Source organism: Copadichromis virginalis, linkage group LG6, assembly GCF_057382275.1.
Source record: "Copadichromis virginalis isolate Kocher_CV1m ecotype Utaka linkage group LG6, C_Virginalis_male_GT1.1, whole genome shotgun sequence".
Lineage (NCBI taxonomy): Eukaryota > Metazoa > Chordata > Actinopteri > Cichliformes > Cichlidae > Copadichromis > Copadichromis virginalis.
This window is the reverse complement of record NC_140623.1, coordinates 27427598-27445395: the sequence shown is the minus strand read 5'-3', so window position 1 is coordinate 27445395 and position 17798 is coordinate 27427598. Positions and strand designations below refer to the sequence as shown.

Here is a 17798-nt window from a genome sequence, read left to right as displayed (position 1 = left end):
CTCATAGTCAGGCTGATGCATGTAAATAAAGACCACAGCTGGTTTGTGTGACCTAACACTTGAAGTGTTTTAGAAGGTTATATTTTGAAGTGCAGTTTTGTAAATGGTAAGAGAAAAAGCTACTTTTCCTTTATTCACACAAGGGTTCGCCACAGCTGGTAGCTCCACAAAATCAGACAATTTTATTTACCGTGTCGGTGTCCAGTAAACCTGGGAGCTCATGAGATTTGGATGCCTAACTGTTGCACAAGTCAACACATTATTTAGCTGCCCTGGGAATTTTGTTTATTTGTTTTTCTAGTTTTTTTATTTTTTACTTTCTGTTTGTTTTATCGGAAGGCTTAGTATTGAAAGTGCGTCCACCAGCAGGTGAGGCAACAGAATACCGGAAATTTAGCAATAACCTTCAAAATAAACCAGTATAAACTCGTTTTTTGACCATCGAGAGCTGATCGTACACTCAAAAGAAAAAGTAAAATAATTGTGCCCCAAATTCTGCTTTTAACAATTTTAATTACATGTAAATTTTTCGTGTAATGCGTTATATAAGTGCAATGTAAAAGTTTAGGTTTAATGGAACCTGATTAAATGAAATTTACTTGAATGGTATACCAAGCCCATTTTCCTTCATGATTTCCTTAATTTCTTTAATTATTTGAATAAATGTTCGCTTGATTTTGAATGTTTCAGTTGCATTTGACTCAAAATGATTCCTTCGTGTTTACCGAGTTTGAAAAATCTCTTCGTCTTTTTTTTTCTTTGCACAAGATGGCCAAGTAATGAGAAAACAGTACCGGTATCAAGTAGCACGGCTTGTTGCTTAGCTACACTGCTCAGCTCATTATGAAATGGAGTTCGAAGATTTTCTCAACACCTTCAGCTCTCCCTCAACTTATTTATTAGTTTCCTTCGGTTGCCATCAGTGGGTGCAGATTGCCTACTATATAAAACCCCGCGATGAACAAATTGTTATCCTTTATTAATTTACATAGAAATGCAGAGGGTGAGCCAACTTTGTCTGAAAACTCCTGGAAACAAATACACCCAACTGCCAGAAATTTGCACTCAGATGTATGTTACCCTAAAACGTCAGCTTTCTTTTGTAATGTTTATTTTGAAAGTTTATACCGGAAGTGCGTGATTCATATTGGGCATGACTTGACAAGTTGCGTGTTGGACGTCCCAGTGATAGATATGCACATGCATAGTGTGGAGATCCGGGACAGGAACACCTGAGCAGGAGAGCCCGACAGACAGCAACAGCTGCAGCAGCCAGCACACACTCATCGACTTTCAGGTAGACGTGTGAACACTTCGGGAGGGAGAGAGGAGACAGACCCATAAACAACACCCGAGGTAATTTGCATTCACTCACAGTTGTATGCAAAGGCAGACGGGGGCTGTTAAATGTCATCAGGTTTGTAGCTGAGCTGCCGTATGGTAAGGCGGTGTAGGCAACTTAGACTCTTAGTTAGTTAAAGGCTACAAGTGTCATCGGTGGCTTCAGAATATGAACTTTGTTCGTGGTTAATCGGGCTAATTTGTACACAGATATTTGGATTCGGTGTCAACAAGTGGGGCAATGAAGTGTCCCGTGAAACAGCTGCTCTCGTGCACTGCATTGACTGACTAAAGCAGTTACAAACCAGGCGTCAGATGCTCTGAAGTCAAATATTGAATGTGCATTAATGAGAGTTGACATGTTTTCCCAAGCTAAAGTAAATACACGACACTACACACACACACACACACACACACACACACACTTCAGTGTGTGCCAGGTACTTTCATGCTGATGTAGGCGCATGCGCGGATATTGATGTTCTGCTGAGTGTGTACAGCAGCATGCCGCTCAGCCCCTCTTTTATGATCTTGGAAGCTGTAATGCTGAGCTGGTCTCCAGAGACTTCTCAGCAGCCAAGGAGGAGCAGGACTCAACCCCTGAGAGAAGAGGAGGGGGGTGGGGGTGGAGGAGAAAGAGAGGGAGAAGGGGGGGTAGATAGATGAATGGATTGATGCCGAGTGATGGAGGAAGGAGAGAGTTAAGAGTGGGAGGGAAGCTGGCTGGCCGGATGATGACAGGAGGGATGCATAGATGGATGAATATGTGAGGAGAGAAGGAAGATAAATGAGAGTAAGGAGTGTGTTTGTGTGTGCATGTAAGTAGTAGTGTCACTGGGTGAATGAATGACCAGATGGGTGATAGATAAAATACACAAGCGGGGGAGAATCTATTGCCCCCTTCCCACCGCTCAGTCTCTACCAATCCTATACGTTTTTAACATGTGTTCTTGTGACAAATGGATGGAGAGAGCAGGAGGTGACCGGTCCAGGGAAGAAAAAGAGTAAGGAGCACGCCCTGGCTGTGATTCATAGCACAGTGATAAGCGCTAAGAGGAATCAGGGAGGAAGACGGACCATTTTTAAAATAACACTTCCATTTACCAACATCAGCATCTGCTCAGCTCTTAGTGTGGATGGATTTCAGACGTCTGAGTGTTAACCTGAATTCTCAAATAGCTGATATTTATCACTGTGACACCACAGCTGATATACTGGTAATCCTGGATTTTGCGAAAGCCAGTGCTATTCTTAACTTTAGTATTCCCCCTCCTTTTTTGTTTTCAGTTGCCATCTTTTGTTTTTTAATTCAAACAAACATTAAACCTCCAATATTAACATTTAAGAGAAACTAACATGAGCTCATACATTAGCTAATCATCTAACATTGAAAGGATTAACCAGTACATTTGACTATGTTCAATTATAGGAATGTATCTGCATTGCCTTTGTCTAAAAATTCCTTATTTAAAATTTATTTGCAATGGGCATTTGATTGTGTAGATGACGTGTCTGACATCGGCATCGACGTTCCCTACCATGGTCACATGTTCCTGTCTTTGCTATAAGACATCATTGCGCAATATATTGAGATTACTGGCAAGTCAGACTCTGTTAGATTATTTTTGTATGCATTAAAGCCAAGCAGTTATGTGACTGATTAAAAACAGGAACTAGTAGATACTATCCTGTTTCTTCCTGTACATGTATGCATTTACCAGCAGTTGACCCAGTGCAGCACCCTGAGCCTGCAATTATGTAATTGTCCTTAACTGCCTTACAGCCACACCTATTCTGTGTTGTTCTTGTACTTGTGTTATTTTTGTGTGGCAGTTGAACAGGTGTAAGGTACACCTGTTCAATTGCTCATTAATGCAAATATCTAATCAACCAATCGCATGGCAACTCAGTATGTTTAGGCATATAGACGTGATCAAGATGAGCTGCTGCGGTGCATGGCATGCATTGCAATTGGGAAGAAAGGTGACTTTAAATGTTGCATTACTGCTGGTGCCAGATGAGCTGGTCTGAGCATCTCAGAAACTGCTGATCTACTGGGACTGCACAGCCATGTCTAGGGTTTACTTAGATTGGCCACTCCTGTCAGCCAAGAACAGGAAAAATGAGGGTATAGTTCACCCGGGTTTGCCAAAATTGGAAAGTAGAAGATTGGAAAAAAAAAAAAAAGTTGCCTGGCCTGATGAGTCACAGCAGAAATCGATTGCAAGATCAGCATGGATCCATCTTACCTTATAGCAGTTCAGGCTGGTGGTGCTGTGATGGTGTGGGGGATATTTTCTTGGCACACTTTGAGCTCTTAGTCACAACTGAGCATTGTTTAAAGACCACAGCCCATCTCAGTATTGTTGTCGACCACGTCTATCCCTTTATGACCATCGTGTACCCATCTTCTGATGAAATATTTCCAGCACCTTGTTGAATCTGTGCAAAAAAGAATTAAGGGAATTCTAAAGGCAAAAATTGGTCCAACCCATTGTTGGCATGGCATACCTAATAAAGTGGTCAGTGAGTATATGTAGGATTACCAGCCACAGGTAACTGGCAGAACTTGTCCCTTTTTAGGCATTTTAAGGGACAGCAATCAACAACAGACACTACAGAAAACCAAAATGTACACACACAACCACTACAAATTGCTGCAAACAATATTTAATACAAGAAGCACAAAAGACAACATTTATCAACAACAACAAAAAAGAAAGATGCTTTATAGCCCATCTCAGTGATCACACATGTGCCTCTCCTTTTTGTCTGTCGTCATTTGATAGATGGCTTTAGCCAGAGATCCAGGAGCGGCTCACGAGCAGAGAGATCCAGCCGACCAAAACTTTGACTACATGTTCAAGCTGCTGATCATCGGCAACAGCAGCGTGGGAAAGACCTCATTCCTCTTCCGATATGCAGATGACTCATTCACTTCAGCGTTTGTCAGCACGGTGGGCATCGACTTCAAAGTCAAGACCATCTACAGGAACAACAAGCGGGTCAAGCTACAGATCTGGGTGAGATTGGGCATGAGATAGAGCCTCTGCACTGCGAGGTAGTATTTTTAAGAAGTCCTTAGGATCGAAAACCCCCTAAACCCTCTAAGCAAAGGATTTATTTTCTCTCATCCGCTGGTTTTTTTTTTCTTTCTTTCTTTCTTTTGTACTTCTTTACCTGGTATTTGACCTCCATTAACAGGGCAAGAGGAGAGGCGGTTTAGGCCACTGGGAGCACAATAGCAGCTTATACACTAGTGTAATTATGTCTTCAGTCCTCATGATTAAAATAATAGTTTGTGGCGTTTTGCTGAAGTACTAACCAAGACGTTTTTTTTTTTAAATCTGAAGACGTGGAATAATAGACACTAATTTTACTTCGGGGGGGTTTCCAACCAAAGAAAAACACCTGTTTTTTCTTCCTGCTTTCAAACTGTTTGTCACCACATGCACATAGTTATAATGATTAGGGCAAGAACAAGGTTTGTTGACTCACTGAAAGATGTTTATTCATTGCAGCAGCCAAGAACTAAAAGCTCACTGGCAGTGTTGCAGTTTGACCAAATGTAATCTTAATCAAGCTGTCACACAAAACCTATCCGTTTTTTGTTGTTCTTGTTTTAACTACTCTGACTGTGATAGATGTCTGGGATGCTCCTAGAGGCACTTAATGTAGAGGTAGCTCCATTTGAACATAACTGAGATCTTAAAAGTCCCTAATAATTTCCACTTGAATGCTCAGGAAGATTTTTACTCCGGTCTCCCCACACCGGAGTAAAAATCTACTGTACAGAGAACAGCTTTGACACACAATATATCAACAAAATTGACTATAAAATGCTCCAGTCTCTTTAAAGTCGGGGTGGTAATTTATGTGGGGTCGTTACCTGTGGCAAAGAGGTTTTAAAATACATCTTCAACCAAAGGAGAGGCCAAATGAATAGAGCTTTTCAAAGTCTTGTTACACAACATGGAGTGTTTATCCTCTTCCCATTCCCTGATTTGCCCTCTTACATGCTGCAGCCTGTCATGGATGTGAACTAATTTCTCACTCTCTGGAGTTAATAACAGTTGATGTTTAACATTGTCCCCAGACGGCGGGGTTCATGAAAGATGCATGGGTTTGAGCTGCAGGAGCCGAATGTGCTTACCGCGCAGACTGACACCCAGGACAGATCTATTACTGAATGTTAGCGGAAGGCGAGGACTCACCCACAGTACTCCTGTTAGATGAAAGTAATGCATCTTTTTTGAAGTTAATGTATTCAGCGGGCCGTGCCTTCTCGGCTGCGCTTTACAATGATCCAGCTGCACACTTTCACACAAGGAAGGTGCCAAGTGAAATGATGAACCAGTAGTATAAAAGATAACCATATTAAAATTCAGATAAATAACAGTAAAAGTTTTATTACCGATGCATTAACAAGCAAGCAGATTTTTAACGTCCCAGCTGGTTGACTTGAGGTTTTATATTCAGGAAAGACACGCAGTATATTGGTTGTGAAAATGTTTTGTTATGAGCCCTTCACTTTAGAATCGGGGTTATTGGCTGCTGAGGGACTTAATGGGATTTCTTAGGACCATTAAAATAAGCGCAGCTACATGTGACATAAATTGTAGGTTGCTGACAAGCCCAGGAATGTGTACAATTAGAGTCAGTGGTGTTAATGAGGTCCATAGCAGCTACTGGCATCACATTACATGGGAGAAAGTTTAAAGAAGTTAGTTTCAAAGTCTTAGTTTTCTTACTGCAGTTTCAAAGAATCCACAGGAGTGTTACATTTGTTACTTTAAGGTTTTTCCCAAGGCAACATGAAGAGGAAAAATACCATCTGGAGATGTAGGCAAGACCTGAGAGTGTGTCCTAGTGTGCTTCCAGGGTGTGGCAGCATCAACATTTTAAAAGTGAGGGGTTATTCTATTCTAAGAAAGTTCATGATTGACCTTTGCTTTTGGTAAATGGTAAATGGCCTGTAGTTGTATAGCGCTTTACTTAGTCCCTATGGACCCCCAAAGTGCTTTACACTACATTCAGTCATCCAGCCATTCACACACACATTCACACACTGGTGATGGCAAGCTACATTTTCTGCAGAGTTAACCATTCGTTTACGTTTGCTCCCCTGTCATGTTTTCATTTTGCAAACAACTTTCAGTGTTTTAAGTGTTTTTTTTTAAGCTTTCATGTTGCTTTTGAGAAATTTGTTGCATGTGGTGAAATTGAATTTCAGTAGGGTTGTTGTTTCTTCATTTTTTTGTGTGATTTCTGGAGTTGGGCCAGTAAAAATAATTCATCCACCATTCAATGTGTGTTTACAGGACACAGCTGGGCAGGAGCGCTACCGGACTATCACCACAGCTTACTACAGAGGAGCCATGGGATTTCTGCTCATGTACGATATCACGAGCCAGGAGTCGTTCTGTGCTGTTCAGGACTGGTGGGTAGATGAAGCATATAATTAATGCAGAATAGGCATGTGTGTTTTCCAGTGGCTGAAGGCATTTTTCCAAGGCATGTGTTTTTTGGGGGGGGGTTTTCACTGGTCTAAAAAGTGATACCTGCACAGAAGTGCCTTAAACTTGCTTTCTTTCTAATGGCTAGCAGAGGTGACACTTTGGTTGCAAAAAAACGCTGTGGTTGTGTTGAGGTTTTACAGACCCGTGAACACCAGCCACGTCTAGGCCTCAGTCACACAGGCCTAGGGACCAGTTCACGACCATCTGGCAACCAGCAATGGTGAAGAAAAATGGGATATTCCCTGGTTGTGAGTGGTTGCTGAATGTGATGGCAGTGACAGGGAAAATGTTAATTCATCCCACTCATGCTGCGCTACAGACTGGTCAGTAACCCCCATGGCAACTAGCTGTTGCTAGGGAAAATGTTTATTCCTCAATTAGTAAAATCTCCTTGCTTTGGTTGCTGAAATTTTGCTGCAGTCTTAGTTTTAATGCAAGTGGCAGATTTGTCTACAAAGCCTGTCCAGCTATCCTCTAGGGAAACTGAAAAGTGCAACATGAACCAGAATTGAAGACCCGTTTGCCTTCAAAGTAAAAGATTTGTTCTTCTAGAAACATGCTGGCTGCAGAGCAGAGACACAACCTCTACTTTGACGTTGGGCTGGTAGACAAACACGAAAAACTACAGGAAAAAAAAAAAAACAGCGATAACTAGGAGGTTTTTGGTGCAGCACTTTCTTTGTATCTGATTCCTTCCAGCCAGCAAATTCCATGAATCATTGCCAAGCAGTTAAGGAATACACATTTTTCCCTAACAAGTGGTTGCAGACAACTCTTGAGCAATGTGTGCATGACGACACGAAAGAAACCTCAATAGAAATTTGTGGGCAAATGGCCCATGGTTTCCTTACTTTGTGACTTCAGTAAGCTCTTTCCTGAGGAGTGTATGGTCTCAGTCACTACTTTCAAGTCCTTTTGAATTTAGTGAATTTCATTATATTAATGACGGCCCTCATTAAGGTCCACAAGGACAAAAAAACACAATATGCTTTAGGGCATCCACTGTGTAGATGTGCAGGTGTGTCCATAGGCTCTGCAGTTAGATCTGTCTTTTGATCGTGACATTTAGTTTAAAAGGCTGTGATGGTGAAAACATCAGAAAGGGAACTTTTCAATGTCGCCATGGATACATTCATCTTATCATTTTCTTCAACTGTTTGTTGTTTTTTTTGGATCACTTGGAGAAAATTAAAAAAAGCAGCACTCTTGTTCACAAGAATAGATGCTGCATTAAAAAATTGGATATAACAATGTGTTTAATTAAAGAAAATACACATAATGTTCCACTGTATAACCTGTAGAAACAAAAGGACAGTATATCAATTGACACAACCAACAGTCCTCCTGAAAATGGACACCACGGGAAACATTAAAATATTAATTTAATCCGTCAGTTACTGATCAGTGTATGTTTTCTAAGTACAATTTGAAAATCAACGCCCTTTAAATTAATATGGTGGAGTAAAAAGTCAACATTTGCCTCTAGAATTCTGGGGTAACTGAAGGTGTGTGTGTGTGTGTGTGTGTGTGTGTGTGTGTGTGTGTGTGTGTGTGTGTGTGTGTGTGTGTGTGTGTTATAATTACTGTTACTTTATGTTATCATTACCAGTGCTCTAGTCAAAGACTTCAGATACAGAAGACTTGAAACACGACTTTCATCAAAAGTGAGAAAATGATATCAGGTGAAAGCTCTCAGTCTGTTTTCAATAATCAGATGCTTTTGCTTCAGACTTCTCTAAATCCCACTCTGAGCTTCTTCCAACGGTCTTCTTTTGCAAAAATCTGTAAATGCTGCTTCACTTTGTCAGCAAAGCTAATTGTGTTCGCAGCATCACCAATCAGGGGATGAGATCATGTGACATTCAAACAGGTTAAGTCTCATTTATCTTAATCCGGGTTGCCAGCTTGCACTACTTGGGCTCTTAGCTGACTTGACATGACAGCAGTGCACTGTTTTTAATGGATATTTCTGTTTATTTATTCATTTATATATTGCACTGACATTTTGTGCCATACAGTTTCAGTTTATTCAGTCTTTCATTTTGAATACTGCTTTCATCATTTGTGATGTTTCCACTTGCATCCTTAGGGATTTTATTCAGTGATTAATAACCTTTTCATTCTAATTAAAGTGAACTTACTGAACCTTCTTTGCACCTTCTTTGCATCTCATTTCATCCAGCAACAGCCAGTAGCTTCCATGAATCACTGCCGAGCAGTTAAGGAATACACATTTTTCCCTAGCAACCAGTGGTTGCAGACAACTCTTGACCAATGAATCCTCAGAAAAATCTGTGCGAAAATGGCTCTTGGTTCCCTTTGGTTTGCTTTGTAACTTCAGTAACCTCTGCCCTTAGGAGTGTATGGTTTCAAGTCCTTATAAATTCAGTGAATTTCATTATATTAATGACGGCCCTCATTAAGGTCCACGAGGACAAAAAAGGCACAGTATGCTTTGGGCATCCACTGTGTAGATGTGCAGGTGTGTCCATAGGTTTTGCAATTAGATCTGTCTTTTGACCATGATGTTTAGTTTACAAAGGCTATGATGTTGAAAACATTCAGTGCGCTTCAGAAAGGGAATTTCTCAGTGTCGCCATGGATACGTTCATCTTATGGCTTTTCTCTAAAAGACTGTTTTTGGGGGGGGCGGGGGGGTTCCGTCTTTGACCTGGAAACGATCAAAAAAATCAACACATATAGCAACAGGTTGACAATAATACTACAAATAATGTCAAAGGAGCATTATCATTCTGCTGTGTTATATTAAAGAAATGCAATGTTCCACTGCATAACCTGTAGAAATGAAAAGGAAACCAATCGATAGGCGCAATAAACAGTCCTCCTAATAACATACACATCCGGAAACGTTTGAATTTTGGACTCAAGTGAAAGCTCTCATTTGATGATCAAATCCTTTTAGCAAAAATCTCTTAATGCCACTTCCCTTTGTCAGCAGAGCCTATTGTGTTCACAGCAACACCAATGAGAAGACGAGATCATGTGACATTCAAACAGGTTTAGTCTCATTTGTCAGTGTGTTGATATTGTTATCATAATCCTGTTTGCCATCTTGCACTACTTGGTGTCTTAACTTCCTTATTTATTCGTCTATACAGTGTGCTATCATTTTGTGCCATGCATCTTCAGTGATCTCCTTCAGTGATTAATAACCTTTTCATTGCCATTAAAGTGAACTTGAATGCTAGAAATCAGAAGAGACTCAACTTTGGTTCATTGTTGTGATGGACTGAGGGTCTCTGTAGGTGATACAGTAGAGTTGTGAACATGGTTTGGATTTTTTGGTTTTTCTCAGGGCAACACAAATCAAGACTTACTCGTGGGACAACGCTCAGGTGGTGCTGGTGGCCAATAAGCTGGATTTGGAAGATGACAGGCAGGTGCCGACTGAAGATGGCAAAAGACTGGCCAAAGAGCTCGGTCAGTACGCGCTGGTGTTTATCAGCATGAAAACACGTGAACAAAACATTATTTAATAATCACTCATAAGCTCTTTATCTCTCTCTGCTCTCTCGCCAGGCTTCCATTTCTTCGAGGCCAGTGCCAAAGATAACATCAACGTGAAGCAGGTCTTTGATAAGCTGGTGGACGTCATCTGCGAGAAGATGAACGAGAGCGTCAACGGTGATGCCAATCCGGCAACCAATCACAAGGGAGATGGCCTGAAGGACACACCCAACAGCAGTCGGGGTGGCTGTGCATGCTGATTACTGATTGTAAAACCTGATAAAACAGGTTTAATAATTAAATATAGGTGCCCACACTTACACAGATGACCAGAATTGCCCCTAAATCTTTCATTGTGATTGTACTTTACCAAATGTTACTGCAGTGCAATCATGGATGCCTGGCGTTCAGTTTCTTTCTTTCTTTTTTTTATATTTCTTTTTGTTCCTGGTTTTCTTGACTCGGTGGTGATTCAAGGATCGTCTTTGTAATCCCAATGTAACTGTTACACTAAGATGCCAAAGAGCTCCACTGAGCAGCCTTTTCTCTTTATCGTTTCCTGTTCACACAGTGCAGTGAACAGCACCTGTTGCAGGTCAGGATGTGAAAGAAAGCCATGTGCCAGACTGAAATTGCATGGGGAATCACCCCGATTGACTTGTGTCATGCTACCCCCTAGTGGGCGTCGCACAAAACTGCATCACTGTGACTTCTGTTGAAATTGCCTGTTGTAAACCAAATGAGCAAGAAGGTACAGTACAAAGTCTAACATATTTGAAAGCTGAGATCACACACGCCAGATAGCCCTGCGTGAGTTCCAGTTAATAAACCACATTTTTTGTTGGATGTTTTATAGGAATATAATCATCTGTTGTGTTTAAGTAATGTATTTGTTTTTTTCTTTTTATACATTTAATTATTAATGTTAGTCCAAAGTTAAAATAAAGTTGAAATTAAAAGAAAGGAATATGTATGTTATGTCTGTTGGCCTCATTTGTATGAAAACATTTCATGTATAGTTTTGTAATTTGTTTTTAAATGGATGAGTCATTGCTTGGAAAGACAGTTTTCTCCAGTGAATTATCAGAAAGGAGATAAAACACTGTGAGTGGCCGGCACACTTTTGTGTTACTGTGTTATAGACATTTAATTGGTGTAGTTTTGCTTAGGTGGTATTAGAACAAATTGCCCATAGGTGTGAATGTGAGCGCGAATGGATGGATGGTATTAGAACAAACACCTCTACCTGACAGAACACCTTTGGGCTGAATCATAGCACAGACTCCGGGCCGGACCTTCTCAGGGTTCACTTCTGGAAGAATGGTCAAAAATTCCCATAGATACACTAACTAACCCTTACGGAATTATATTAAGCCCTATGGATTAAGAATTGGATGTCACTCAAGTTCATATGCAGATGATCAAATACTTTTGGCAATATAGCGTATGTGCTTCAAAGGTAGCTTTTAATGCATGAAGGGTAAATTTTGCGCACTGATATTTTAAAGCTATTATACAAAAGAAATGTCATTTTGAGGGAGCCGGGAAGGAACCAGTGCTGAATCAGATTAAGTACTTCCTAATGATCCATGAAGTTAATAATAAAACATTCCCGGAAGTTTCCATGCAGTGTTGAAATCATTCACTAATCAATAGCACGACAAATCAATAAAGTCATAAATATTATCGTAAAAATGTTCCACGAGTAAACCAGTTATCGTTTATCATGACAGTTTTAATTGTTCAATGACATCACACTGGACTTCCTACTGTGTTTTAATAGTGAACCTTTTACTTTGACCATGACCTGCATTGATTTGATCACCATGGTTTCTTTGATTGGACTGATCACCAAGAAAGATCTTATTGTGTAGAGCACAATTGTGATTGTGTGAGTCGTGTTTGTTATGAAAAACCTGGATTATTAATTGAATTTTAAATTAGTATTTTTTTCAGCCCTTGATGAGTTGCAAGAAAACAATGAAACCAGGAAGTTTTGGAAAACATGCTTCCCAGATACCCTTGTATAGGAGCTTGTGACTGAATTACGTCACCTGAGAAAATATCTCTTGTCAGATTAAATTGCTTTATATGATGTTGTTGTCTGATTTTTTTTTGTCTTCGTGACATTTGGTCATAAAAACGTATCTCAATGTCATGGAAAGTTGTGAAATGTGATTGAAAATAACTTTGAACCCTGTGTGTGTGTGTGTGTGTGTGTGTGTGTGTGTGTGTGTGTGTGTGTGTGTGTGTCCTATGGTGGGCGTGTTGGTCATGGGGTTGTGCGACCTGTGAGAACTTAAATGGGCAGTCCAAATCGTCGATGCACAGACACTCCTCGCTGATCAGACCTCAGCGGACACGCACACCTCAGTACAACACAGGTATAGTTGCTTTCTTCACTTTTTAATTCAAACTCCACAACTACACTGCTATTAATCTTCCTTATTCTAAAGCTCATCCGGATGATGAATGGTTTGTTCTGTAATCAAAGGATTTTATTAACATTAGGCAAGTTGTAGTGACATGATTACTATTCCTTAGCAATATCCAAGTGTTATTATTTTGTATAAAAACAGGTACAAAAAACAAAAAAAACCATCAAACTGAGTTATTTAGCTGCTGCATTTCTATTAAAAGTGTTGGTGCAGAAACATCTTTTCTTCTTAGAGTTTAAGTAATTTATTCCCCTCTTCTGTGGCTGTTCGAGTATGTATTCAGAAATTAACATGGAGGTGTTATAAGGGAACTTTATTGCCTCATGGAAACAAGGTTGCAGCTGCAAAGTAGGTCCAATTGATTGCTGTTGTCAAAGCTGCAATAAGGAAGAACATGACAGTCACTATAAAACGGAGTTTATTTCTCTGATACCAGGAACAGGCATGTTAGGTTATGCAAGTTAATGGACAAGGGGTTGTGTGTGCCTCTTTTATGGCACTCCTGTGCTACCTAAACTGTGAAACCACTAACCTGATAAGGTACCTCAGCTGTAATATTTCAGCACACTTGCAGTTCAAAGCTAGAGGAAGCTATTTTTTTTACCTCAACTCAACCAAATACAGACTTTAATGCAAGGAAAAAAGAAGCAAGCATATCACCCAGCTGAGGTGCCTAGAGTAGGATGATTTAAATAACTAGCAGCAAAATGAATAAAAAATAACATGTAGACTTGGGCAATGCTTCAACCGAAACTGCATGACGTCAGCATGAAACGATTGGTATATTTAAAGAAGATTACGACCCCCCACTCTTTTGCTGCCAGCTACTTTGGTTAATGTTTAACCCAAGCGAATGCAGAGTGACCCATGTTGGCCACTGCTTCTGTTGTCTGCCTCTTGCTATTGATTTGAATTTCAGCAGTAAAAGAAAAGTTCCCCATGTTAAATGCTGAAAAAGAATAATTGTAATTACACTAGATAAGTTGTTTTCACCTGAACTGACATAATTTTTTTTGTTCTTGTTTCTTCAACAGAGTGAAAAAACAGAAATCAGCCAAAATGTGTTGTTCCGGCTTTCTCAAAATTATGATGTTCATCTTCAATGGCGGCATCTTTGTAAGTTGGAAAAAAGAGAGAACTTCTGTTTGTCTGCATCTCTTCAACAGCTTGGTTTCACATCCTACACCAGACTACAAAGAAGACTTTACAGAGAGTAGTGAATCAAAAAAGGCCAAACCATTTCATTTGGCTGTATGAATTATTCTCTTTTATAGGTAGTCTCAATAAGACGTACATTTTAGCCCACTTTCTCTGTTCAGATATGGCTTTAAGTCAGAGTTTTCGATAATGTGAATATTTGCTTTTCCCCATAAATCAGATTAGATGAACATTACCACTGAACATTATGTCTATTTAATGTAAGGTCGAAGAGAAAAGATGGTCTGCTTAGCCTTAGCTAACTAACTTACAACATAACACCAATTATCGCTACAGTGCTCCCGCTCAATGCAAACATGTCACATTCAGGTCGAATATTTTCAGTGAGCATTAACTGACAGGAGCGCTGATCTGTGGATTGCCCTCCATGCTCGGAAACAATTTTTCCTCCACTATCACAGTTTTTCATCACCATAACAGTTTCATCAATCTTTTTTTATGATTACTTTGTGCGCATGCAGAAAAATTACAGCTCCCATTACTTCTATTGTAACAGTGTCACTTCTTACATTGTCATTTTATTTTACTGATGTTGCTAGAATGAACGAACTCATTTCCAGAGTATTTTTCTTTATGTCTGTGTAATTTATCAGTCACCCCGATCAAGCGTAAAAAGAGGCAACTGGAAGTCTTGAGTAGTTTTCAGTAGATTGAGTAGTTTTAGGTGAAATGTCTTTGCAAACCTAAAGAAATCCAGTTGCCAACTTTTCTTCTTACGTATGTTGTTCCCTATTTTTGTCTTTTTCCTTCGGATTTTCAGTGATATCAGAAAATTAATTTAATATGTAGTAAGAAACTGTTTTTCTTAAAATGTTGACAGCTATAAATAAATACAATTTATTTTGCCACTGTTACTTATTAAAAAAGTTAGTGCAGTTCATATCATTCACGTTCAGTTTTTTAGTTTAATTTCCCATTAGCATTCCATGTTTTAATCGTCTGCTTACATTATCTTACAGTTTTTTTCTTTCTCTCCTTTCTTTCTTCATAAACCTGCAGTTAGCAGGTGCCGTCATTCTGGGTGTGGGAATTTGGGTGCAGGTGGACAGGAGTTCCTTTCTGGATATACTAGATGAGGTGGAAGACACCTCCTCCTTATCACAACTGGCAAACGTCAGCTACCTGCTCATCGCCGTGGGTGCTGTACTAGTTCTGATTGGCTTCCTGGGCTGCTGCGGTGCCATCAGGGAGAGCAAGTGCATGCTGCTGACGGTGAGCAAAGTTTGGAATAAAAATAAATGAATAAAACATTTGTAAAAAAAGAAAGAAAGAAAGAACAGCAGATATGGTCTTCTGTGTCTGTAATAGTAGGATAATAAAGTTTGCAACTTTGCCCAAATCAATAAAATATAACATGGCACCAAAGTCTTTCCTTGAGATGACAATTTCAGTTTACAACTGGGGAGTAGAGAGAATTATATTTAAGTCAGCTGAGTCAGAAAAATGTTTAAAAGAAGTGTTTAGTATTTCCTTTTGCCATTCATTTAAAGACGTGTGTCCTCACACATGATGTGACCAAATACTGACACATCAGTAAATTTCTTCTTCGTGTGCTATCGATACATTTGAAAACAGGTGCAGGTGCTCTTGAAAGATTCTTCAACAGTCTGACTTACCAGAGCCAGCACTTTATGACTGCTGACGCTAGTTCTTGTCAAATTAATGAGGCTAAAGGCAATATGATAGATGTGAGTGGATAAAGAAGACAAAACTCGTAGTGTACAAATGGCAGTTAGTGTGGAAAGGCATATCCAACAGCCAATTAATGTACTGCACACAAAAAAACAAACACTGCAGGAAATAAATGTGTTTTAGGGCTGGGTTTGCTGTTACACTGACTTAGAAATGCACAGTAAATAGCCATCTTGAAAACTTTACCGTATCAATGGACATGTACTGTATAGTGACTTAAGATTGTGATTCTTCTGTAGCTACTCTTTAGCTTCATATTTGAGCAGGTACTTTCTTGTAACTATACATCTGTTTCTCCACTGACACCTTAAGAGTATGCTGTTAAGAATGTTTTACAGTATGCTTTTTCGTTTTCCCCCTTTTAGTTCTTCAGTATTGTTTTGATTATCTTCCTCATCGAGGTTGCAGGAGCCATTGTGCTCTTTGTCTTCAAAGATGTGGTAAGTAGCTCTGAAGAGCAAAATCTGGCAAGAGCTGCCAATGGTCAGATTTAGAAACTAAAAAGCATGATAACGTGCTACTGTCTGTCTGTGTCTCTCAGGCTGGTGAGCTTCTTCAGGAACTGGAGAAAAACGTCCAAAAGAGCATTAAAAACAACTATGGAAATGAAAACCAGCTGACTTCTGTCTGGGACAACACAATGAAAGAGGTACTGTACCCATTTATTTATTTAAGAGAAAGGTTTGTGATCTATCTGCACATGGAGGTTTATTTGATCAAAATTTTAAGACTAACGTTTTGAATTACTTCACATTTTACACATTAATCAAACTTGTAGTCGTAATTTTGTTCTGTTGTTATGGTAATTAAAAACTTGTTGCATTAACAGTTTTTTGCTCTCTTCTAGCTTAAATGCTGTGGATACAGGAACTACACAGATTTTACAGACTCGCCTTTTAACAATAACGGTGCTCTCTATCCAGCCCCATGCTGTAATTCAACCATCAGTGCTGAGAAATGCAATGAAAATAAAGCGCAACATTCGGTATGAGACCAGCCTACATTTGGCCTAATTTTATGCATGTCAGCAACAGAATGAATCCAATGTACAGTGCACAGCAGTGTTTCCCATCCTCAGCTAAAAACATTTGTTTTGCTTTTAGAACATCGATGGCTGCTTTGACAAACTGCTGCAGCTGATAGAGGACAACGCTCTGGTCATTGCAGGTGTGGCAATGGGGATCGCTGCTCTCGAGGTATCGTTCACGTTCGTCATCCATCAGTTATATACTGCATGCTAGTTATTATCTATTGTGTATATTTTTATCTTCAATTTCTTTATGGCCATATATCTTACATATACTTATAAATGATACTAGATGACACAGTGTGTGTGTCTTTTTTCTGGGTGATTCATTTTAATTTTATTACTGTGAAACAACATATTTAAAAAAAGTTAATTTTCATACTGATTTGACTCTTGAAGTAAGGGGAAATAGTTTCAGCCCAAATGAACACCTTATTTATTTTTGAATAAAATAAACAGTTCAGTTAACATCCCATAATTTGACTCAACCTTACCTTATAAATGGCATGACAGTTGCAGCAAAGTCCACAGCTTGTTCAGCAATTTGCATCTTACAGAGTACAGAATATGACACAGAATTTGTCCACATTGTAACTTGTATCTCATCTCAGATCACTGTAGTTAGATCTAATGTTGATTAACTGTTGTCTTTGCAGATCGCTGCCATGGTGGTTTCAATGGTTCTCTACTGCAAGGCTGGAAAAGATCGATAATTCAACTTTGGAGAAATTTTGCTAAGCGGTTTTGTCTGTGGAAAGTTTTCTAGTATTTGATTCAAAGCAGATTTTCAGCTGAACATTGAATGCTCTGCCTCTTCTGGTTTTTAAAGCGTTCATACAAAGATAGAGAAAAAGCTAGTAACATCTTTTTACTTTTAAAACGATGTATCTGTACACACTTATACTGTGATTTATTTATGTTTGTGTGAGGGTCTCCTGCTGTATGTGCTGATACACTTGAAATGATGCACAGTGCAGAGAACTCTGGTTTCTTTGTGTCAGTGGTTTACAGTCACTAAATTAATGTTATGAGTTTATTTTTTTATGTATGATCACTTCTAAATAATAAAAAGAACAAACTGAACTTGTGCCATAA

General features: G+C 39.4%; 2 protein-coding genes across 2 annotated transcripts; both read left to right on the top strand.

The window, feature by feature from the left end:
• Nucleotides 1-849: 849 nt before the first annotated feature.
• On the top strand, nt 850-11301 carry LOC146707964 (ras-related protein Rab-3D-like). Its single transcript, XM_085459609.1, has 5 exons — nt 850-1356; nt 4131-4364; nt 6663-6781; nt 10177-10301; nt 10401-11301. Exons 2-5 carry the CDS (start codon nt 4131-4133, stop codon nt 10586-10588), a joined length of 666 nt encoding a protein of 221 aa, XP_085315735.1. The 5' UTR covers nt 850-1356; the 3' UTR covers nt 10589-11301.
• Nucleotides 11302-12647: 1346 nt separating this feature from the next.
• Nucleotides 12648-17798, top strand: tspan34a (tetraspanin 34a). Its single transcript, XM_085459608.1, has 8 exons — nt 12648-12712; nt 13801-13882; nt 14984-15196; nt 16042-16116; nt 16218-16325; nt 16524-16661; nt 16780-16872; nt 17360-17798. The coding sequence occupies exons 2-8, from the start codon at nt 13826-13828 to the stop codon at nt 17414-17416; spliced, it is 741 nt and encodes a 246-aa protein (XP_085315734.1). The 5' UTR covers nt 12648-12712; nt 13801-13825; the 3' UTR covers nt 17417-17798.